Source organism: Sebastes umbrosus, chromosome 12 (assembly GCF_015220745.1).
Source record: "Sebastes umbrosus isolate fSebUmb1 chromosome 12, fSebUmb1.pri, whole genome shotgun sequence".
NCBI lineage: Eukaryota > Metazoa > Chordata > Actinopteri > Perciformes > Sebastidae > Sebastes > Sebastes umbrosus.
The window spans coordinates 13,042,361-13,067,397 of NC_051280.1; the positions used below are offsets into that span (position 1 = coordinate 13,042,361).

General features: G+C 39.7%; 1 protein-coding gene across 2 annotated transcripts in view; it reads right to left on the reverse strand.

Annotated features, from left to right (window-relative positions):
- Window positions 1–649: 649 nt before the first annotated feature.
- b4galt2 (UDP-Gal:betaGlcNAc beta 1,4- galactosyltransferase, polypeptide 2) overlaps window positions 650–25,037 on the reverse strand; it is a 196,585-nt gene continuing 172,197 nt past the window's right edge. The window contains exons 6-7 of one of the 2 annotated variants that reach the window (XM_037787276.1): window positions 16,898–17,002; window positions 650–3,023 (exon numbers count right to left, since the gene is read on the reverse strand). In XM_037787276.1, the coding sequence (XP_037643204.1) occupies window positions 2,873–3,023; window positions 16,898–17,002 (256 nt within the window). In that variant the 3' untranslated portion in view covers window positions 650–2,872. The remainder of the gene's footprint in view (window positions 3,024–16,897; window positions 17,003–25,037) is intronic. The other variant, XM_037787275.1, reaches the window with a different exon arrangement.

Below are 25,037 nucleotides of genomic sequence, written 5' to 3' on the forward strand. Positions count from 1 at the left end.
CATAGGTAGTCTGCCAACTGAGGACACTTAAACTCACCAGGAGAGAATCAAGGGAGGGTGAAAGGGAAAAGGAGAGTCAGATAAAGTTGGGGAGAAAAGGGGGGGGCACAGAAGGATTCACAAATGGGGATGTGTACTGAGATAGACAGATAAAGATACAGTAAGTGGCACAGATTCAGAGACACAAAGAGAGGCCCTGTCGATATCTATTGAAAGAAGAAGCACTCTTGTGAGACACAGCTGTGCCTGAAGTAGGCCCACCACAAAGCACAACAGAGTGCCATTGACAGACACAGCCTGGACCGGCAGAGTAAGAAAGAAAAGGCAATGGAAGGCGAGATAATGCAAAAGAAAAAAGGGAAGACTGTGTGAATGTGTGTGTGTGTGAGACAGAGGAGTAATCAAACCTTCCGACAGGCTTGAGACGAAGATAACGGAGAGCCAAACAGATGGGAACATTTTTGGGATTTTTGCCTCGAGGCTGACCAAAGAGGAGGCCAACAATACACAAATCGTGACCAAAATAAAAGCCCAAAATTGTTCTGAATGATACAAAATTACGGTTACAGCATTGCACACAAATCCTCTGCCTGTTTAGCATTTAAAAGAGAAGTGGAAATATTTTGTATAAGTTTGAAATATGAGTCTAAAACAAAAATGGGTTCATTTCTGTATCACCCATCTTAAAACACACATCATCATTGACTGATTTTACACCCTAAAATGAGCTTTAAATAAAAAAATAACCTTCCCTGCCCCTTTAGTATGGATTACTTCTGAAGGCATCAGTTTGGTGTTTAGGCGTCAACAGTAGAGACGAGGAGAAGTTTAAACAGAGGAAGAAGAGTGATGTACCAAAGTATAAGACAGTCAAAGGCTTCAATACGCTGACTAGGAAATCATGATCAAATATTTAGTTTGTTCCTTTTTCACACAGGGAAAGTTATGAAACTCATAGACAAAAAAGTTTGAAAATTAACATAAAAAAAGGTAATCATCATTTATGAAAAAGTGCGATACTGACAGCTGATGATGATAAAATCTGAAGCAGCAATAGAGATGTCAGTCAAACTGCTCAAACGATAACTTCTCATTACTGACATGAAATTCACAATTTCCCCCAGCAGGAGCCTATCACCTTTATAATTTCCTCTTTACAGATATGATCGTCTTTTTCCCTAAAGATTTAAAGAAAAAGATAGCAGAGAGAGATAATGGCATAGTAACAGTATCAATAGAGTTTTAATGAATTGTGGTAAAAAAGAAGATGTCCAGGTCACATTGAAGGCTAAAAATGACTTTGTTTGTTTGTTCTTGTCTGCTAGTGTAAAAGTTTCCACTCAGCTTTTGTTTCCATAAGACTTGAGCCGTGACTCTATTCTGATAGCTAAGTTTTTCTGTCCCATATGTGTTCAAAAAATGTGGTAAATGTCCAATTTTCTAACAAAAAATGCATATTTCTACTTAATCAAATCTGTACCTAAAGGAACATTAATGTACCTCAAGCCATTTGCACCTTGTAGAGACAAAAATGTACGTTTAAAGCCCAGATTACCAAAATAAACCTCTTATCTTTCCTCGAGTGGAGTGAAAAAAAACATGTGCCACACATGGGGTTAAAATCACGACTGAGCAGTCGGTGTATATCTGCCTTGTTGTCTTCAGTTCCTCGATTTGATTTCAAATGCATTCCCAGGGTAGTTCCACAACGTTGCATTCAGCACAAAACTCCTCACGTCTTCAACAATTTTACTTTTGTTGCAAAACTTTTCCGTCACTCCAATATGTCAGTTTCCAAAGTTTTAGTTTGTATATATATATATATATATGTAAAAAAAAGAGAACAAAAAGAGAGTTCTCAGGAGTTTGTTGCTGCTGACGAACATGTTGTATCAGCGTGTCCCAGCACTGTAGATGCAGGCACAATACACATTCATTAATTGATACCGGAGGACTCGATTGAGTAATTAGATCCAAACTCCCTGACAAAGACGTCAATATTAAATCGTCTATTAGCATCATTTGTAAAGACGAGAGTCAGACGATCTCTTTGATATGCAATCCATCAGATACAAGTCCATGGAGCATCACTGCATGTCATCATATTTCGTTACAGTTTCCCTCTAATGGAAATCCCCATTCTCTTGAGCATCACTGTGAACGCTTGGGAAGTAAAATGTTTGATAGCGTCTGTTGTCCACCAGGTTTGTTGTTCTCCAGATATTTCATTTCCAAACCAGCAATGTCTCCGTTGTCCATCTGTCTTTGTATCCATGTAAAAAGCCGTTTCTTTCATTCTGCTTTTATGAACTTGGTCAAATATTCCAAGAAATCCCATTCGATGCTCTCCAGTATTTCAGAAAAGGTCATGAAAACTTTCCAAACTTCCAAATGGTGTTATTGTCTCACCTCTAATCTCCCGACAGTAGTTCCTGTCAATATCCTCAACAGCCACTGGATGCCCTCCAGTTTACAAAAGATTGTTAATGGAAAGACTCCAAGTTTTGACGCCAACCTTCGGTCGGTCACTGATGTTCCAGCTTTGGTCCACACTCTTTAAATGCTGAAGTCACTGATTGGTAAAGGTAGGAGGTGTGAAGCCATTGGCTGCTTGAAAAAATTGGAAAGAGCCTGAGTCCTGGTTACAGGAACGGCAAGCTGAAATCTAAAAAAACGAACAAACAGAGAGAGATGAGGGGGATAAAGAGGGAGAAAGAGACCAGGATGTGTCTTTGTCCTCTCTCTTTCACTCCTGCATCTTTCCAGATGTCTAGGATATGTGATCTCTTTATTCCCTTCTTATAGGCGCTCTTTTTGTTGTCTTGTTCCCTCCAGTCAATACGTGTGTCGACCCCCTCGTCTTCCTCTCTCTTTAGCCCTTGATAGGCCGGGGCGGCGGTTTGCCGATCTCCACAGAGATATTTGTGTACAGAGGGCACCTCTTGACCTGGATCGTTCTGTAGGTCAGAGAGCTGATGCCGTCCTTCTTCATCGTGTTCTTCGTGTTCTGGATTTTATTAAACCTGGAGGGTGAAGGACAAAGAAAGACAGAAAGAAAGAAAGAAAGAAAGACAGAGAGAGAGGGGGAAGAGATGTAAAGATGAAATGGGGAGACAAGGAAGGAAATGTGATTAAAAACAATACTGACAAAGCTTCAAAGTAAAGTCTTTGCCTCCATATCAGTGCACGTTTGTGTGAGTCTCTGTGGGTATATAAGTGTGTTTGATTGCTTGGAGACTGGGAGGTCTGGGTTATTGTGTATGCATATTATGCTTCAGGAAATGCAGATAATTACACGACTGACTGTGGTTTCTGTTGGATTGAAAGGATAACTCCTATTACAACACAATGTTAAAGGGGAACTACGCCCATTTTCAAAATTCAAACATGTTATTCCTATGGTCTAAGACAGTCCAAAAATATTAGTAAACATGAGCAACTCTCTCCCAGTGTTGATGTCATAGGGTATAAAGTCTGGAGCTGCTCGAGATGACATGCACCGTGCTCTGAACTGCACAGTCATGGGTGATAAAGCAGGAAGGAAGGCGAGAGGTTCCTTCAAATATAATAGTACAATAGTAGGCGATGGTATTGGGTGATGTTTGTTATTTCATTTAGCTAATTTATTGGTCTGTCTCCGAAGAACGAGAGCCGCTCAGCTGCTCAGCAGGCAGAGAGAGAGAGACAGTGGGGAGTGCAGAGTGCGGAATATTTTTTCAGATCAAACTCTATGAAATAAGAGTTTATTTCAACCACACCAGAGTTGGTGATTGTTGGAAAGACTAAAGGCGACGGTTTTAGTGCGTTTTATTTAGTTTCTGTCAAGTTTGAATGAAGTGTTTTAAGATGCTACGCCACTAGAACAGCTGATCTCAACATAAACAAATACACATGGATGATGACACAAGTGTACTCGGGTACAGAACAACTTAACTAATGTGAAAGCTGAGCAGTGGGGAAGTGGAGACAGGGGGCAATCGTACTCGGGCACGGTACAATTCAATCATACCTAATATGAAAACACCCTCAGTGTCATCTAGAACATCTCCCCCTATTCATTGTCTATGGAGCCGCTCTACACTTTATACCCTATGACATCACAAAAAGCACATAACTGTGTTTTTTCTTCTTCTTTTCAACCCATCAAATCTATTAGCAACCTCTTTATAGGAGTCACGGTTCCCAGGTCGGGAACTACTGAAATAGAGCACATGTCATGCAGGTAGGAGATATGAAATTCATAAGGTCCTGTATTAAACTTTACACTGCACGTTTTTATTTCTGTTTTGATGTATTTTAGGAAGCCTTTTGTAACACCTTGGCCAGGGACTAGAGAAGAAAAGTAGCCTGCTGGCTAATTCCGGTGTTACATCAAAATATATGTTCACAAAGTCAGCAACACATGAGGTCACCATTTCTGACGGCAGAAAATGTGACCCCACTGTATCAGTATAATAAATGAGACAACTATGTGACAGAAAACACACAAAACTACATTTTTGAAAAACATAAATGTATTTTAATATTCTCAATTCAAAGATATATTCACAAAACTCTAAAATAAGAGTAAAGGATAGGTACAGTAGGGTCACCATTTCTGATGGTCGTCACAGATTTCAGTGTAACACCGGCATTTTTTTATATCACGTGTATTTATTAATTTGCACTGTCCCTTCATTCAAATAAACTAAACTAAGGTCCAAAAACATAAGAGACTCTCATAGGAAACAAACACAACCCAAAAGTTGAGAATAAATCAATATAAGAAATCAAAATAATTTAAATAGATATCGGAAGTAACACAAGAAAAAAATAAGTCATTATAAAGTGCTGTAACTATAACCGTCAGACACATGCAAAACTCCATTTACAGCGTGAACACTGACATATAAATCCACATTTAAACCCTGATAAGAACCTGATGTTTATAAGAACCCCTCTAGGTAACTGTACATGTTCAATAACCTGAAAGCAGAGAAGAAACAGTTCTCTTGGATTATTTAAAATGAAGTACAAATCCAGTTTCCTTTACTATGTAGAGCTTGACCAACAGGTGGTGCTACAGCGCTGCACTGTGACTCACTGGCCGGTATTATCCATCACATCCGCCTCGGTTTGTTTGAATTATGCTGGAATATCCTTCCCCATTGGCTGTGATTCAGCAGTTACATCAGAATCTGCTCTTACATTAGAAATCTGCTCTGATTTTAGTATTTAAGATGGGAAAATAATTCACACAGTGTGTCAGAGAGTTACACAGCGGTGCTGCTGCTGTGCTTCACTTCAGTTTGTGATGCAACCTCTGGCATCAAAACTGATTCATAACACAAACTATCCTGTCACCAGCGTAGTAGTATCAGTTCTTGCAGCCAGTCGGGGTGGAAATGAGGCCACAGTGTCTAACAGCGTGTTCACAACACTCTTGTCTTAAAAATGGCATTTTTGGTGTGTGAACAGAGAAAGAGCTGATGTGTGCAAACGCCCAGCCGCGCACATTCACTTCCCAACAGACAGCTGTGACTGACTCTAACAAAAGACGTCTTCTTAATGATATGCCTGGACGTACAACTGGAGTTGACACTTCAGTCCGACATGGACCACTGAGCCTACAGAGCCTTGTCAGAACTGACTAGTGAAGAGCTCTCTCCTCCCTCTGCATCGCTTTCTCCCTCTGTCTCTCGCAAATCAAATCAAAAAGGGTTGTAATAGCATGAATGGCCGCAGGAAAAATATTGTCAAGCATCTTTCCCTTGAACAATATAACACAATAAGATATAAATAGAATTACGTGTTCTAAGGATTGGCACTTCTAAAAGGAAGGGGAATTAGTTTAAGAGAAAGAGTGCAAGGAAAGGAAGGGAAGGGAAGGTGAGGAGGAAAAGTAGGTGGAGGATTTCGGGGAATCTATTAGCAGAAATGAAATATTCATATTCATAACTATGATTTCATTAGTGTATAATCACCTGAAACTAAGTATTGTGTTTTCGTTAGCTTAGAATGAGCCCTTCATATCTACATAGGGAGCGGGTCCTCTTCACGGAGTCCGCCATGTTGCTCCGCCATGTTTCTACAGTAGCCCAGACTGGACAAACCAAACACTGGCTCTAGAGAGAGCCTTTCACATTTTTACGTTACCTAACGTGAGCCCCAAAAGTGCAAAACCGTGGCCCCACAAGCCACCGTCTGTCTTCCGTTGCTCCTAAAGTAGTGTTATTATGGTAAGGATGGCCTCCGAGCGAGGTGAACGGTGTTATCACTGTTCTGCACTCGGCGGCTCACGTTACCGCAGTCTTGGAAAGGGAGGAGTGAGCGGAGGGGTAATCCGTTGGTTGCAATTTGCAACCATAGATGCCACCAAATCCTACACACTGTACCTTTAAACTGAAATGAGGGCCGGGTGGCAGGAGAGACAAATGGAGGCCAGATAAGCAAAGAGATAAATATATATCTGAGAAAGAGAGTGACAGATGGAGGGAGCAAGATAGACTGATATTAAAAATATGAGAAAAGAGAAATCTTTGGATGAATCTATCAAACGGCGAGAGAGAGATTAAGAGCAATAAACTAATCCCTACATACATGCAGAGGATAAAAAAGACTTCTATTCAATCTGTATGTATCGTTTCTATTGGTCTCGCTTATCTTACTTTTATTGTAGAGGACGAGACAAAGGCAGTCCTCCTTACATATTCATTAGCCTGATTTCCTGACGGAGTCCTAACTGGGCTAAGTAAAGCTCTATTTTAATTCCACCGAGGGTCTCACAGGAAAACATTTCTGGTTTAGGATCTCAACAATAGCTCGTCATGCCAGCTATTGAGGCTTATTTTGTTCTGGTGTCATATATTTTGAGCTGGCCCACTTGACCCTGTTGTAGGAAAATGTCTCGAAGGAATAGTTTGACATTTTGGGTAGACGCGCTAATTCGCTTTCAGAGATAAGATGATTGATACCACCCTCACATTTGTATGCTAAATATGATGCTACGGTGAGCAGCTGGTTGGTTTAACTTAGCACAAAGACAGGACACAAGGTCTACTTGTACTGTTGAAGAAGGTAAACAGTGAAGAACTGCATAACACAACCGTCCTTGAAAAATAAGTAAAAATGTTTAAAGCAAAAAGACAAACACAGTAACGCTTGTTAATCAATGTGCCACATTTCTTTGTTCTTTCACCTGAAGTTTTGATAAAATTGTGATTTGAACCATTTAAACTTTTTAAAATATGAAAACTATGATCATGAGAGGCACAGACGCTAACCTCCCTCCAAAATATGACATTATATCCATTGTGAATAATCATTCAAACATAATTTCTAGTTAATCAATATTTCATCACAAAGTTTTGCTCAAATTCCTGGGTCTGTCACCACTCTGCTCAGAATATCTAGAGGAATATTGATAATGAAGAAGACACAGGTAAATGCCAAAGTAATTATTAGAAAACAAGTAATTTTCAAAAGTCAATTCCTACTGAAATGTGTCCATTGAACCATTTTTTTAAACAAATAAAACCTCATAAAACAACACAGCCAAACCTTCAGTCAGTGTGGTCTATTAGATAACAGGTCTGTCTGTCGAGAGTCTCCCGTTGTTTAATGGGGGGCTATGTGCTGCATTAGTCTCTTGGCTGGAACTTCCTACAATTATACTCTTCAATTTGTGTACGGATTAAACAAATTAGCTATAACGTTAATATATAATAATGTTAATTGTTGAGCTTTAGATGGGCTAATAAGTGGATTTTGTTACCAGGCCAGTACTCTCCCCCTTTTTCCAGTCTTTATGCTCACCGTAGCATCATATTTACGGTATATCTAACACTCAGTAAGAGTATTGCACAAAATGTAAAACTATTCCTTTAAGGGATTCTTAGTCTGACTCTCCGGATGTAGACTGTGAGTATAAGCCAGCCATTGGCCGCCAATTTCAGCCGGCATTCTCCTCCCCTTCCGCTGTCTGCGCTATGTATTTTGCAAGGGCACTGTCACTTCATCCTATGCTTTTCACTGCCCAAGACGATTGTGATTGGTTTAAAGAAATACAAACAAGCCAGAGCATTTTTTTCCCCTATACAGAATGATGAACGTGCGGAGCCAGACCTTTCTTTAGCGCTGTGGAGATAGATCTGGCTAAACGAGACTAAAGGATTCTAAATAAGATGGTAAACTTAAAGTTGTGTTCGTGGTAAATACAGTTTTACAGAAGCCAGTCACACACACACACACACACACACACACACACACAAACACACCCCATCCACCCTGTATCTGCACTGTCCCAGGATGATAACATATGAATGGAATATTGAACAATGTTACTGAGCGACTGATTCATTTGCAATGCATGAAGCGCCATTTTCTAGACAAAATGTGTGTGTGTGTGTGTGTGTGCAAAGCGATACTCGCGACTGGTGATGAATGTGCCTCTTTCTTACTTACGCTGGCCCAATATCTCATTGCTATGCAGCATCTCCGAAAGGGCTGAGAGAATGGGCTCTTGTGTGAGAGTGTGTGCACGTTTGTGTCAATGTGTATGTATATGTAGGCTATATATATATGTGTGTGTGCGTATGCAGAGGAGATGGGGAACATTCATCAAACAGTCGAGACAACGCCTACGCCTCCCTTGGTAAATGCTGGACATTACGCAGGTACTCCAGATAAACTCTCCCCAAAGGCTCAATCATGATTCTGGATCTAAACAGAAAGGCAACGCTGCACCTGAAGACAAAGAGCGGAAACAGAAGCTCAGTTTATCTGTGTAGTTGAGTGACAGGCCTCTCTGTGTGTACAGCCTGAAACTCAAAGACAAATTGATTGTAGTAGGTTGTTGCTGTAGATGTGAGAGATTTCTGGTTCACTTTCATTCGTAAAAATGTGATTACATATGTAAGCATTTGTTGATCCCTTGCACCTCATAGGTCATTCAAGTGTTGTGTTATAAATATATATTAGTCATAAACAGCAATTCAGATCGAGGGCCGACATCTAGCCATATCTCTTGGCAAGTCATGACAAGTCCATGATGGCCTATACTCTGACACAGTGATCATCTCAAAAGACAAACATGTTGTATAGTGTGATCTTCGAAAAACTGGAGTTCCACAGGGAATAGAAAGTAATTAAAGGCATTTTTCTAATTGGAAAAATTGAACTGAAAAAAATCTCAAAAAAGTCCTTTAAGAGATCTAAACACACCCTTTCTCTATCGTACTTCTCTGTTTATACTAGACAACTAACTTTCAAATATTGTTCTGTTTAGTTATTCTTTTAGTGGCGTAGTGTGGTATGTCGATGTCAGTTAATCCAACCCGGTCACACAAAAAGGCGTGTGAATGATACGATAATGCGCAAGGCAAAATCTTTATGTATCTGCGAAAGTATGCTATGCTCAGAGCTAGTGATGTAGAATAAAAAGTGAGAAAGACTGCTTATGGCGGGCAGGAGGGGAGGTGGATGAGTCCAATAAACACATGACTTTCAACCAGGAGACTGGTGCTTTGTAAGTCAGTTAGTGACGTGTTTTCCGTACTTATTTTAAGGCTAACCATGACATTTTTCCTAAACCTAACTAAGTGGTTTTGTTGCCTAAACCTAGGTGACCCTATCATCATACACTCATGTAGGCGGGTCTATTACACACTTTGATGTGTTACCGGGTTGGTTGATCCACTGCTTTGCTCCAGACTTAAATATCTCAACAACTATCAGATGGATTGACATGAAATTTGGCAGAGACATTCATGTCCCCCTCAGGATGAATTGTAATCACTTCTGTGATTGACATTTCCTCTAGCATCATCATCAGGTCAACATTTGAATTAGTCCAATACTTAGTTTGGTTTATGACCAAATGGCTGCAACACTAGTGACATTCCCATCAGCCTCAGCTGTGCTTTGTGTTTAGTGCTATTTAGCAAAAAGGACTATGCTAACATGCTCAGCATGTTGGCATAGGCAAGGCAAGTTGATTTACATAGCGCTTTACATAAAACATCAAAAGCATTGAGACAAAGTGCAAAAGACACCTTATAAAAACACATTTAAATACAATTAGAAACAGTCATTAAAAATCCAAGAGAACAGAAAATAAAAACAATCTAAAATAGTGCCGTGTAAGAACTGATTTAGTTACAAAAACAGCGGCAAACAGAAAAGTCTTCAGCCTTGATTTAAAAATAGTCATTGTGGGCATGCTAGCATGCACAAGTTAGTTCAAAGCTAATGCTTCCTAAAGTAAATGGTAAATGGACTTGCATTTATACAGCACTTCACACTACATGTCAGCATTCACCCATTCACACACCCATTCATACACTGATGGATCTATTAGGATCTAATCTAAATACTCATTCACACACCGATGGCTATGCCTTCGGGAGCAATTTGGGGTTAAGTGTCTTGCTCAAGGACACATCGACATGTGACCCGGAGCAGCCGGGTATCGAACCACCGGCCTTCCGATTGGTGGACAAACCTGCTCTACCGTCTGAGCCACAGCCGCCCAAAGAGAGATATCTCACTCATTTCTTGAAGAACCAGAGTTACCCTGGTAACCAAGCAACTCTTCTTGTCCTTACCTATTTTTCCCTCATGACTTTTTTCAATCATACAAAATATCAGATAACTTGACAGACTGGGGGTTGAACAATCTCTGGCAGGGAAATCAAAAAGCCCTCAAAACTGCACTGACAGAAATTTGAAAACCTTTCCTCAGGACATGAAAAGTGATGAATTAAATTTTTCTGTCCGAAGAGAGATACAGCGGAGGGGGGGGGGGGAAACAACCCCTCTCTCCTCCACCCACACTGCCTGAATACTGCCATGAGGTAGCCAATCCACCTTTCACAACCTCCTGATTATTCTGAGCCGCCACGCTTTATTTAAGTCCAAATACCACCTCTTTTCAAACAAATCTTTAAAGCTAAAATTTCCGAGACATTATAATGAGTGTCCAGAAGGGCTGCCGACTAATAGGCCGATATTTTCTGCCCCTCGCTGCAGTTATGAATAATGGATCGGCCCCAAATAAATAGCGTCCCTGTTGGTGTCACCTCTTATTGAGGAAGTCTGATCCACAGACCAGAGAGAGAGACAGGAGGAGGAAAACAGGAATTGAGTATCAAGCAGACACACACACACACACAAACACAAACACAAACACATACACTCTCTTTCAGTCTAGTGGCGGATTTATTGATTTTGATGAAGGCAACTCGACTAGTCTGACCTAGCTGGCTCCCATCTCTATTGGTGTCATTTCAGCAAGCAATTACTGAGGGATCGCAATGATGGATGACATATTACGCTGGCCTGGTTATTTTAGACGCCGTCACATATAAGTTATTGCTGCCATTTAACGGTATAGATTGTTAGTTTTAAAGTTAAACCACTTCTAGATGGATGTCTGACATCTCACTATAATTTCAGCAGGAGCTTGTTACAGGTAAAAACTTTTCTTTGACTAATTTGCCTTCCTCCCACAACTGTATGAGGGGGTGGATTTTTATCTCTGGTTAGCAATGAGAAGGGCCATAGACTGTATAGAAGAAGTGGACGTAGTCACCGTGATGTCACCCATTGGTTTGTGGACCACCGTTTTGAAGCCTTGAGTTCGGGAGTGACACGAGAGGGTGGGGCTAAGTACAGCCGAATGCTGAATAAGACATTATAAGGAGACTAAAATGTTACAATTAACTTTCATGAACTGAAAACACACTGTGAAAGGGTAAAAGTTCTAAGACGAAAACATGGACAACACCCAAACCGCAAAACGCTGTGATAGCGACCTGTCAATCACAAGGTCGCCACTCCCTAAAGCTGGGGGCTCACCAAGCCGACATCAAAGAACTAGCGTCGCCTCACGTAATTTTCGTCTTGGCCAAAAAGTTGTACTCGAACACACCACAAAAACTACAGCTGACGGCCAACTACCACATACGTTCTGCGCCTGCGTGAGATGAAATAACTCTCCACACCAGCAGGTCACGGTAGTCTGTATTTCTCATTCAAACAGGGAAACCGGAAGACCGAGGACTGCAGATATACAAGCCGTTGATATGATACGTACATGAAACAAAGCAGCGTTTGCTGATCATTTTCACACCACTCTCACTCAGCACTTAGCTTCATTCCAGATGGCCATCTCGTGAAAATATCAGTGTAAGATGAAGATGAAAAATAAGAAGAGCCTTCTGTGTGTGTCCTCTTGACTTCACTCATTCGCTTGCTTCCCTCACTTCTCTTCTCGTGCACTTATTCGTTTAAGTTGGACAGCCAATCAGAGTGATTTCTCTCACCGACGGGTGTCGCCGCCGATTCAACATGCTGAATCAGTGAAAAAATCTCAGACGCGGGCAGACTAGAGCCAACGGTTCGGGACACACTGCAAAAACTAGGACAACAGACGGTCCCCAACGGTGCCAAACTGTCCAACGGCCGACCGTCGGCTTGGTGTGTCAGGGCCTAACAGCATACCCTGTTTTATTCTCTATTTGACTCTATTAATGGGATCGCAATTTACTAAACGGACATCATGTTGTATTGAAGAAGACTTGAAACTAGCGATTGAGACCATAAAATCATGCTTCAATCATACAATGTTTATTGAGGTAATAAATCAAGTGAGAAGTAGGGTCATTTTTTAGACTTCTGTATAATCAGACTTCTTTTTGCGGCCAGAGGAGTCGTCTCCTGCTGGCTGTTAGAAAGAATGCAAACACTTCTGTATTGGCCCACTGCAGGTGTTTTGACCAAATAAGGAGGCATATCAAATCAATAAAAAGTTTATAAATGCAAGGCCAGGTGGTGAACAGGGCTTTTCTCTCCAACAAAGCTTGTTCCAACCTTATTTTAGACAAGTTGCCAGCTAATTACTACAGGATTAGCAAATTGTCTTGTAGTGAAGCAAAACTGCCTGTGAAGGTGTTTGGTATCATATAAAGATATCCTCATCATAATCAGCAGATGCTTGTTGCAGGTAAAAAAAAAAAAATCTTTCATTTCATTCACAGGCTCTACTTAAAGTTCATTTTCCTTCCTCCCACACCTGTAGGGGTGGATTTTATCTTTAACTGTTAAATGGAGAAGGGTACTCTTTACTGTATGTGATCACATCAAAGTGCAGTCAGTAAAAGGTATGAATGTAACTAAGGCCAGGATGTGAGCGACACTTTCTCTGCCGTTTAGAAATTAAACATTTCTTGTTTTATCATCTTTTGAGATAAATAGGTTGCCTGCTGCTTCCTACAACATCCATTACCATTTAAAAGCTTTGATTTCTTACATCAGTAATTATAATGTCAGGATCAGACTCTTCCAATCATAAATGCACGGCTGAACAATGCATTTAAAGTGTCAACTCAGGCATTTATTACACTAACTTGGTGCTGAATGAATGTGCCGCTACAAGAGTTCATAGACAGCTGAATGAGGGTAAGATATAGAGCGATAAACACAGTTATGCAAAGCCGTTAGGTATGATTTGATTGATTTTGAAAATTGAAAGTTAAAAGAAATTAAAGTTGAATAACATAATAAAACATAAAATAAAGGAGGTTTCCAAAAAAGAAATTCTTGTAATGCTCAAACCAAATGGGATATTTCATAAAACACATTATATAGCATGTATCAGAGACTCAAATAACATATGTTCAGGGGCTGTATGCAAAATCCAAATCAAACATGTCACAATTTGTTTGGCTGTCACTGCTCTTTCACATGACTCTCGTTTTTAATCTTCTTATAAACCAATTTAACTAGACCTCAACTGTGAGCCGTGACGTAGTCCTGTCAACATGCTTTGATATAATAATGTCACATGAGATCAAACTTAAACAATATTGAAGGAGGGAACAGAGTTCACTATATCTTCATTCTGCCCTCAGCTGCAGCAGCTATCGATTTCTGTGCTGGGAGGCGTCGTTGCCTGGTCTATCCAGGCATGAAAACGGGGGCTCTTAGAGGAGAATAAACAGTGATAATCCACGTTTAAGCAGCTTAATGTGAGGTGCTATACTCCTGGTGATTAATGTGTCTAGAAGGGCTCATCTCTGCATATTGGGTCCCATTCATTAAACCATAAAATAACACATTTATACGGGAAGCATTTTTACACATTTGTCTGAAAAGCAATTTAAATGGGTGTAGCCAAAAGAGCAACATTTAAGCCCTTGAGCTGTATCTCTGAAAAGCAATTCTGGGTTTATTGAAAATGTTTTGTCCTTGGCATTTTAAAATCTTCCAATCTTTCAGTGACCAGAAAGGCCAAGCTGTGGTCTTCAAAGGACTGTTTTTATTTACATCCTGATACATTTTTACAGTCATCTTTTATATATGAAACCCCATCCTTATCTGCAGCTAATATCTAATGAAATTACAGCAAACTAAGACTATAATACACCTTCAGTAGTGTCAGTATTTATGCAACTTGCATATTAGCAGAAACCACATTTTAATAAATACTGAGAAGACAAGAAATTACTATGTCATCTTTAAAATGTCCTCATGTCTTCCTGCATTAATCGTTTGACATCCTCTTCTCAGTGAAATGTCAGTCATAGGAAACATGTTTCTCTTTGTCTCTCTGCAGGGTGGTCTGTAACTCCTCAAACATAAAACAATACATGACTTACTGTGATACCAGTTTTATTGCTTTTTCTGGCTTTATGCTCCCATTTCTCTTTGTAATAGCAGCAGAAGTGATGGTGGTAGATTTTTTGTGGTGAGGCATATATTCAGGGTTGTAGCTACCATTTAGGACACTAAGGCCCTCAGATATTTTTTAGCAACCTCAGGCGTTTACATAGTTCCAAACTTAAACATGACAAAGGAGTGAGGGGGAAAAATTCATACAGCTTAGTATCGGGATATTTTGCGTGGCAATATTGTAACGATACACAGACGTCAAGTATCGATAACAATTCCGGACGCTATTTTGTCTTTCAGAGGTTGTAGCAGGCTCAGTCTTAAAGCTAGAGTGAAGATACTGGTAACACATGAAACTAGAAAACCTAATGAATCAATCAAACTCTGAGATGAACAGAGTGAAATCTGTATCTTATTAGATGAAACAGATGTTGACAAACTGCATAATTTGCAGTTGAAAAAAAGGTAATAAATCACAATATAATACAGCAATATATTTTATCGCAATACCCAGCATATCGCAAAATGTTTAATATCGCAATAAGATTGTATTGTAACTTAAGAATCGTGATAATATCGTATCATAATATACAGTATACTTCCTGATGTTGCTGTCAGCTGGTATCCCCACATCTATCACCACTGCCCTCTTCTGCTGTTTGTCAACCACCACTATATCCGGTTGGTTAGCCAGCAGCTGCTTGTCAGTCTGGAATCTGAAGTCCCACAGGACCTTAGCCCTGTTGTTCTCAACCACATTCGGTGGTATGTCCCATTGGGATTTGGGTACTTCTAGTCGATACTGGTTACAGATGTTTCTGTACACTATCCCAGCCACTTGGTTGTGCCTCTCCATGTACGCTGATCCAGCTTACATCTCACACCCTGCTACTATGTGCTGGACCGTCTCAGGGGCATCTTTGCACAGCCTGCACCTTGGGTCTGATCTACTATGGTAGATCCTGGCCTCTATGGCCCTTGTGCTTAGGGCCTGTTCTTGTGCTGCCATGATTAGTGCTTCTGTGCTGTCTGTCAGTCCAGCGTTTTCCAGCCATTGGTAGGTCTTCTTGATATCACCCGCTTCCTCTATCTGACGGTGGTACATGCCGTGTAAGGGCTTGTCCTTCCATGTTGTCTGCTCCTCTTCCTCTTCAGTATTATCAGGTTTCTGCTGTCTGAGGTATTTACTTAGCAGCTCATCATCTGGGGCCATGTTGTTGATGTACTCCTGGATTTTCGATGTTTCATCCTGGACAGTAGCTCCAACGCTCGCTAGTCCTCGGCCTCCCTCTTTCCGCTTAGTGTATAGCCTTAGGGTTCTGGACTTGGGGTGAAACCCTCCATGCATGGTAAGGAGCTTTCTTGTCTTGATATCTGTGGCTTCTATCTCCTCCTTTGGCCAGATTATGATCCCAGCTGGGTATCTGATGACTGGCAGTGCGTACAAATAATATACTGTATATATATATATATATATAAGGACTCAGTATTTCTCTAGCAGACAGAAAATACTGGAATTCCTAGCAGTGTGTAGAAGACAATGAATCATAGGAAATACAATTTACAAAAACGATAAGTGAACAGTTAACTGAATAAATAAAGGACAAGAATTAAGGAGAATTTGACTCATGACTTCTGTATTTTAAAAGTCCCCCTGTCCTAAGCATATACAGTACATTTCACCAGCTAGTGACGCAGTTTGCAAAATAAGTCTATAATAATACACTTTAAATCAGTTAAAATTTATTATAATGTATTCTATTATCATTTCTCTTGCAATTTCTTATGAGGAGCTGCTCAGTGGCCAACAGCAGGAGCGCTAGACTAACAGTAGCTCTTAGGTGTGAATGTGCACGATGTGAGTGTGCAACAAGAAATAGCTAAAAAGGGCAAGGCTGGTTAAATGTTAAATATCTTTAGCATGTAATTTCAGCAAAACTGGACAGAGTCAAAGCGGAAAATATGGACGACAATGGACAAAGGAATCATAATAAACTGTTTTTACCTCTCACTGCTGGCCTTGTATTGCCTGTGTTGCTCATGTTTCAGTGTATGTATCTGTAGCTAACTCTAATTATAAGGACACATTATTGATAGTATGCCCTTTGCAGCGCAACATAATCATAATTCTCTCAAATGGAGATGAAAAAGTTGGAAAGAAACATCTGAGCTGGTAGCTACGAGACAAAAGCAGCGCTATCGATCCAAATGTGAAGCCAGAGAACGAGTTTGGACAATGATGCAGTACCTCTGTGGGTTGGGCTCGTTGTGTTTGTCTCTCTCGTGTTTAATCATTCTGTAGCGGCCGATGCGAACGTCTGGCCTGGACACCTTCATCCCATTCAGAGTGATCCTGCAACACACACAGATACAATATCTGTTAGCGAGAGAAAGGGAAAAAAATACAAAGAGACAGACAAGAAAGAAAATTGGCTGAATAAAAAAAAAGCAGGAGAGGAGAAGAGAGGAGAGTTCACCTTGAGGTTTCATGAAAAAATTAATTAGGGCTGAAACTTATTATTATTTTCATTATCCTTTAATATGTTTTTTTTAATCAATTGATTGTTCATTTAGTGTATAACATGTTAGAAAATAGAGAAATATGTCAATCATAAGTTTGCATAGCCCAAGGTGATAGTGCTGTGACAAACTATATTTTCAAAATATATTTTCATTATCAATTAATCTGCTAATTATTTTTTCAATTAATTTATAAATCATTTGGTCTACAAAATGTCAGAAAAATCATAAAAAAAACAAATATACAAATATATAAAGGCCAAGATGATGTTTTAAATAGCTTGTGTTGTACAACCAACAGTCCAAAAAAAGAAAAAAGAAAGATCCGTTTAGTAGCACGTAACACACGAAATAGCTGCAAATCATCACATTTTAGAGACTGGAAGCAGAAAATGTTTGAAATTGTTGCCTGAAAAATGACCTTAAACTTAAATTTGTGGTGGTATACCTGAATAGAGTCAGCAAATATTTAAAAACTCTACTTATTAACACCAAAATATGCTTGTTTGACTTCTACAGCTGCTCAAGGCGTTCAAGCACACACTGCATTCCTTCACACGGAGCTCTCGGGGCTGTGTTTGCCCTAAAGAGTGCATAATAATTGCCCTAAACACAGCACATTGCAAACAGTGTTGCACACAAAAACAAACAGAGACCCCCCCGTGGCTCTTACTGGGGAAAAAAAAAAAGAAAAAAAGAAAGAACAACTCTGATCAGAGACTTTTATAACACCAAGAGAAAAACATTGTTCAACTTCAGGAGCTGTGCGCGGACACCAGCTGGGGAATAAGACGAGGATTTACAGTGTGTTTCACTTTAAACAAAGCATGAGATCGCAACTCAGAGACAAAGTGGTAACGTTGTATTACCACTAAGATACAATACAAGGGCACATCTGCACAGAGATTTATATCTAATGCTACAACAAATGGAGTGTTGGCAACACAAACAACGGATCTGTTCGACATAAAGCCCGAGTTAAACCCAGGGGTTGAAATACCTGCATGAGATAACGGATTGTGTTTGTGTGTATGGAATTCTTATTTGTCGCAATGCTTTGATTCGTGCAGTTTCTCTGTCTTAAAAAGCATCCATGCCTGATATTACTCCTCAACAACTGCTCGTCTACACTTCCAACGCCTCCTCTTGTCCACAAACGCCTCGCTTCGTCTTCTCTCTCTTCTTTTCACATCTTCACCTCCTCCCCTTATTCCTATATCTCTTCCTCTCTTTTCTCTTTTTTCTCTTTTATTCCCTCTCTTTTCACTCCTTCTCTCTCCGACTTCTCTTCTTTCCACCTACGGGTCATTGAGGGCAGATACCAAATGTTTGTACTGTATAGGCCTACTGAAGGTTAATAGCTGGTACTTTGTGCTGATGTAAAATGTCAAGGATTCAGCGTTTCTTGGCAGTAGAATAGTGAAAAAGCCTCTGCAATGGCATTTGAAACCAATAATAATGAAAACATTTCAGGGTTAATGCAGGGTGAATCCACTCACGGAAAAGACACATTGCTGAACGATTAACTCAGTTCAATTAATTAATAAAATGTGAGGAAAATAAATGTTCAACTTTTATGTAGGCCAAGGAGCAAATTCTTATTTAAAGGAATAGTTTTGACATTTTGGTAAACATGCCTACAGTACTTGCTTTCTTCCGGTTACCTGAACTGTAGCCATAAAACACAGAAGTAGCAGGCCTACTGGCAGATAAACAGTCAAAAAACAAACTGTAGTTTTTACATTTATGCGTGAGATACAAGATACAACATGTTAATTAGTTGGCTTTAGAGATGGTGGAGATATCTTTGAATAAAGCTTAGTGGTTGTGTCGGCTGACAAGAGGAGATGGGAAAGACCCCGTGCTGTTGGCAGAAGAGCTGTGGACTGTGATTACTCTGAGTGGCATGCATTGGAATGAATTACAATATAATATATTTCTGGCTTTTTCTCACATCCCTGATGTGGATAAATCACTAAATGTGTTGCTAGTTGTGTTTTAGAAATAGTCGCTATAGAAGGTCTGAAAAGTGGCTAAATCAAGCGACAAATTCGCAAAGTTGGCAACACTGGTCGGTCTTTTCATCTAGCGCGCAGTAAGAAAGGGGTATTTCCCAAAGTGTCAAACTATTCCTTTAATCAGTCAGCTTTAGAGGTGATGGTATGCATATTTATGAACTTTGGACAGGGTCATCTATTCTAGCTGTTTCCCTCTGCCTCCAATATTTAGCTATAGGCTGTATTGGTTTATCCTTTCTCTATCTCTTTTATTCCCTCCTTCCTTCTCAGCTCATCTCTTTGCTTCTTCATCCTCTCCTCTGTTCTCCTCACCTCTCTACTTCCCTTCAATGCTTTTCTCTTCACGCCTTGTTTCTTTTCACCTTCCTCCTCTCCTCTCCTCTCCTTTCCCCTTCACCTTTCATTTTTCTGCTCTCTTCTTCTTCACTAGCCAGCAAAATGTAAATAACCCTGAATGTAGCTGTGTGCCATCAGAAGCACATCAACCCGTAAGAGGCGAAACCCAAACTCCATAAAAACATGCAACCCTCCCATAAATAAATTCATCGGAAAACTAAATAACGCATCTTTTTCTCTCCCTCTCTCTCTCTCATGTCTCAGTGACTTTGCTGACTTGACACATGCATAGATGATTGCCTTTGTCAGTGTCTGCGCATGCACAACCGAGCATGCATGCATTTGCATAATTTAGAGATTTATTATGGTGCAAATAATGTGAGAGTGGGAGAGTGAGCGCGCCAGCCCTCTCCTCTCCTTCTTTTCCTCAGCTTTTCAGTGCAGTGAGCTTAGTTATACATTATGCACAGTTCTGCATCTTTAAAATAATCTGCTTTGTGCCCGCTGCCCTGCAGAGTGTGCACAGCTCGACTGTGGTGATATCAGCTAGAAATTTGAATCCCTCCCGCTTCATCTGATTCAGTATGAATCTCAAAATGTTATTTTTATATATTTGGAGACTCAATTCAGTAAAAGATATTTTAGAGCAGATCAACAATTTGTTTGTTTTGTTGTTTGCTGCAAAGAACTATTTGTTGTTGGCTGTGTTTTGCCTTTTGATGAGACTTTTGCAGCAGTGGAAGAATACTCAGATCCTCAGTGAAAGTACTTATACCACTGTGTAAAAATACTCCATTACAAGTAAAAGTTCTGCATTTCAAATCCTACTTAAAGAAAAGTACAAAAGTATTACCAGCTCAATTAACTTTAAATATTAAAAGTACCCATTCTTGCAGAAAATCAGCCTGTCTGACAGATAAAGGATTATATATGACATTATTAATATAGATGCATCAATGAATTAACTATTTTACTGTTGTAGCTGGTCAAGGTACTGGTTTTATAAACAGAAAGTTTAGAGGGGAAATGTTTCTTCGGTGGAATAACAACTCATAGACATCTGAAACGTGACGAGGGACCCCAACTGGACACAACTTTTTGTAGGGATTAACAAGCCAAAAAAGGTGGAAAACACTGCTTTAATCTATAACAATGCATCGTATTATATAATCATATCATACGTGTATTTGTATAAAATTTGAATCTGAAAAGTAACTATATATTTCAGGTAAATATAGTGGAGTAAAAAGTACTCTATTTGTCTCTGAAATGCAGTTGTATAAAATGTATAAAGTGGCAAACAATGGAAATACTCAAGTAAAGTACAAGTACCTTAAAATTGTACTTAACACAGTACTTGAATAAATGTTCTTAGTTACAAGCTCACCACTGGACTGGACTTGTGAACATCAACAAAAAAGAGGCCCAATCAACATTAAATACTGTGGTTCATGATTTCACCCAATAATGGATAATTTGGTAGACAGTTTTCTATAACTCATAACAGATAGTGCATTTTCAGTGTTCCATACATTTTACATTTCAGCAATTGAAAAATTCGCTCAAACAAGAGTACCAAGCATGGACATAAAACCACCACAGAGGTGACGGTGATTCTGTGTAACAATGCATTGATGGGACAAAACACCTTAAGATCCGTGCTTGTGGTCTTATTTGTGGTTGAGTGATGTATAGCCACTTAACTAATGCACAGATGGGAAGTATTAAAATCAAATACATCACTCACTAAGCAACTGTGAAGTGTTTAGAAGGTGAGGAATATCGCGAGTCAAAGTCTGCAGATGATATAATCAGTGGTGTTTGACAGCTCGCAAAAGGTGTGAATGCACAAACACCTCAGAGTGTTTAGTTGGTGCTTTAAAGTTATAGTCCGTTAATCATCACCATTTAAAACTTCTCTAATTAGTATATTTATACTAACAATGGATCACATAACTATGTGTAATGTGAAAGGGGTCTCTCATTGTCATGAACACACAGAGAATTATTATCCGACTCTGCAGCTCCCCTCAAAACTGTGTTTGCTTGTGTAAAATATCATCAGAGCTTCTTTGAAATCTGTATCTTTTGCTACGCTGTTGTATCTCTGCTTGTTAACTTCTCTGCCTGCTTTCAAAAAAATCATCTTTGAAAGTCTCCAAAAAAACACTCACTGAGGGTGGGCTGGCTCTCCATCTCATCATCTGTCAATATGAGACTTTGCATGTTGATTAATGCTGGTCCAAGATGCTCGTTCACAAAAAGGGAACACACGCACGGACACAAGGCAAAGAAGAAGCTGTTATTATTCCACACGTACACTCGCTCACACATTGTTTGATAAATGAAGCTCAGGGTTGTTGTGTCTAATAGGGTTCGTTTGGTTATAGAGGGACACTTTGAAATAAGACAAAAACTGTCTAAAAGAAACATCCACTTCGACTGCGACCTTGCAGGGTTGTGTGCTTTAGCGAGTGTGTTTTTGTGTATGCATAAGTGTGTGTTGTAATGAGCTGTGAAGTAGCCAATCAGCTGGCTTCTCTTCATTCTTGTAGACAGCACAGAATTGTGTCCTTGACCAAAACAAAACTTCAGCTGGAGCATCAACTAACACACGCACACACACACACACACGCTAACACATCAGTGCAGTCATTATTTTTCACTACTCTGACAGGCAGTGGGCAGTAACGTGGCGTGACAGCGTAGTGTGAATATTATGTAAGGGAGAGGACACTGAGGCTACAGTGGAGCTGCAGGATGGAAAGCTTCAGCGTTCCCCTGTGTGATGTATATAATCCGAAGCCGACACATTCGACAGCCACCTCCACCGAAACACAGCAGGTGGGTGGCTGCTGTGAAATCCCCCACTGTAGGGGACCTTTAAGCATTTTATGACTTTTTTTTTTGGAGAGTCAAGTAAATACGACTGGGAGCAGTAGGACAAAAAAATGGAGACAGAAGTAGACCACTCTGTTCTTCAGAGACTGGGTCAGGATTAGATGCTTGTGCCATACTTTACATACATTTAAATATGAGTATGAGTTTTGGTTGCCAATCCATTTACGGCCATAAGCTCTCCCGTGTCAAGACCCGCATCAGATAGTGTCTAAGTCGCGGGGCAGAGGAGGCAGTGGTTAGTGTATTTCTGCTGAGTTCCTGCTTGCATATTCTCTTACTCTGCATGTCGTTTAGCAGGTGGATGTTTATCTTGAGATGGACATGACTCATTCCACTCCTCCATAGAAGTTAACCTTAACCCTCCTGTTGTCAAATTTGACCCGTTTTCAAACTTCATTATATCATAAATATGGATTTCTTTAATCTAATTGCCCCAAAATAACATTGATGGTTGCCTACTCAAAACAATATTCTAACTAAAAGTTTATATATACCAGTATGTGATAATACATCAACATTATGTTCCTCTGATAATAACTTTAGTCAAAATAATTCACAATATCTGCCTTTTTTTTTACTAAAAAATTAGATATAATTTCATGGAAATTACGTTTATTAACCTTAATTTCCCCCCAAAAAGTGTAAAACTTAATAATTAGGAATGAAGTTGACCAAAAAGGTGTAACACAGAATTGGGTGATAGTTTATACTGTATGCTTTATAAAAAGTCAAACCAACAGGAGGGTTAAATAGTTCCATTTTGTAGCTAACTTTGTTGTCACTTTATATCTGTAACCTGTGCCGTGTTGGCGGAGGTATCTAAGAAGACTAATTTTTTTTTCTCAGACGCGGAGTGATACTGAAAGTGCAAAGGTTAGACACGTCATAGCAGTGCTATGTGGGAAATATATCACAGCTATGAACCAATCAGATTGCTTGATTTAATCTACCCATTTTATAAACATATACTGTATTATATACCTAACCAAATTTGGTACAAATATAGCTTAATGTATTTCCAAGAAATCTGGTTGTTGGGCCATTGGAGATTGGCATTCTGATGACCAAATAATACTACGTGAACTATTTTTACTGATTCACGGCACTATTTAATAACATTTTTATATAATGAAAATGATCAGTCCAGGACCAGACAAGTCCATACAATTGTGAGTGAGTATTATTTGATTCTCAGGGTAACTAGGATCTAAATTATGTCCGTTATAGAGTGCTACGGGAATGAATTCTAAAACACGGAAATGAGTTAGCATTTTAGTCTGAGATAAGGTAACACAAGCTTAAGAGATTTTAACGTTTTGTTGTGCGACATAAAATAAATCAATACATACCCCACTCGTGAATTTTGAAGCTTTTATATGTCTTAAAAAAGGCGGTTGCTAACAAGTGTCTAAATAAGACTACTAAACGTCATACTCGCGCTCATGCGACCATGATGTAGTTTGTTTATAGCCTAATGTTAGCTTTTTTCTTCTGGCGATTGTGTAAATCATAAAGTGGCTCATTTGTGAAGATTATTTTGCTGAACAAAATGTGTAAGTATCATAAACTTGTGTTTGCCACAGAGCTTATTTTCTGCAATAATCCAAAAACCCAATGTAAAAATCCCATTGGCTTTTTGTCGAGGGAACCAGGGCGATGCTAACTCCCTGGTTGGCCTACAAAAATACATCATCCCAGGAGCGCTCTATCGCCTGTGGGTCTAATGGGATAGGAAAGTTTGACCAACTGCTCGTGGTCATATGGCTGCCACGACCACCAGAGTCCATCACGATTTTGGCCAATATCCAGTTTTGTTCCCAATATATCAATCAACCCATTTGCCAAATTTGGTGCTTTTATCACAAAATGAGCAATTGTTATGATATGTTGTGTTTATTCGCCACACTATTACCAGTTTTTAATTTGATGTCATTGATGCCAGCCTCACTGTTTACAGTTCACTCCCCTTACACCGTATAAGAGCAGTATTTTGTTCCATTGCTAATGAGATCCTTCACATTTCATACTGCTGCTGCTGCTTCATGTTGAAAACAGTCAACTGGCTTTTATTGTGAAGCGGTCGCAGGAAGCGTATTGTACTGCTAATAACTTTCCATAAGGCTATTTTATTCTGATTGAGCCATTACTCTGGTCATTAGTGAAATAAAGGGCTCCATATATAGCAGCTACTGTTGGACCCCTGGAGTGACTCCATTAAACAGTACGGTCAACTTAACTAACGGAGGCATCTTGTCCATTTGAAAAGCTGTGGACTGGCCAGCACTTCTCCCCCTTACAAAAATATCTGCCCACTAATATGATCTACATGGAAAGTTTCATTAGCAGCCTGAGGCAGAGGAGGAGTGTGTGTGTGTGTATGCATTAAAGACCATTATTATAGCAGTTTTGGACAGTGGTTTGGACACACACACACACACACTCACACACTCACACTCACAGACCATGGACCTATTTGATTGGATTAATCAGGAATTTCTCCAGCTCTCCTCGTCTATTCCCACCAGTGGAGTTAATTGCATTAGAGCAATAGAGTGGAGGAGAATTGGGAGCTAAGTCTGATGTCCTGGCTCAGTTCCCTCCGCCTGCAGAAAT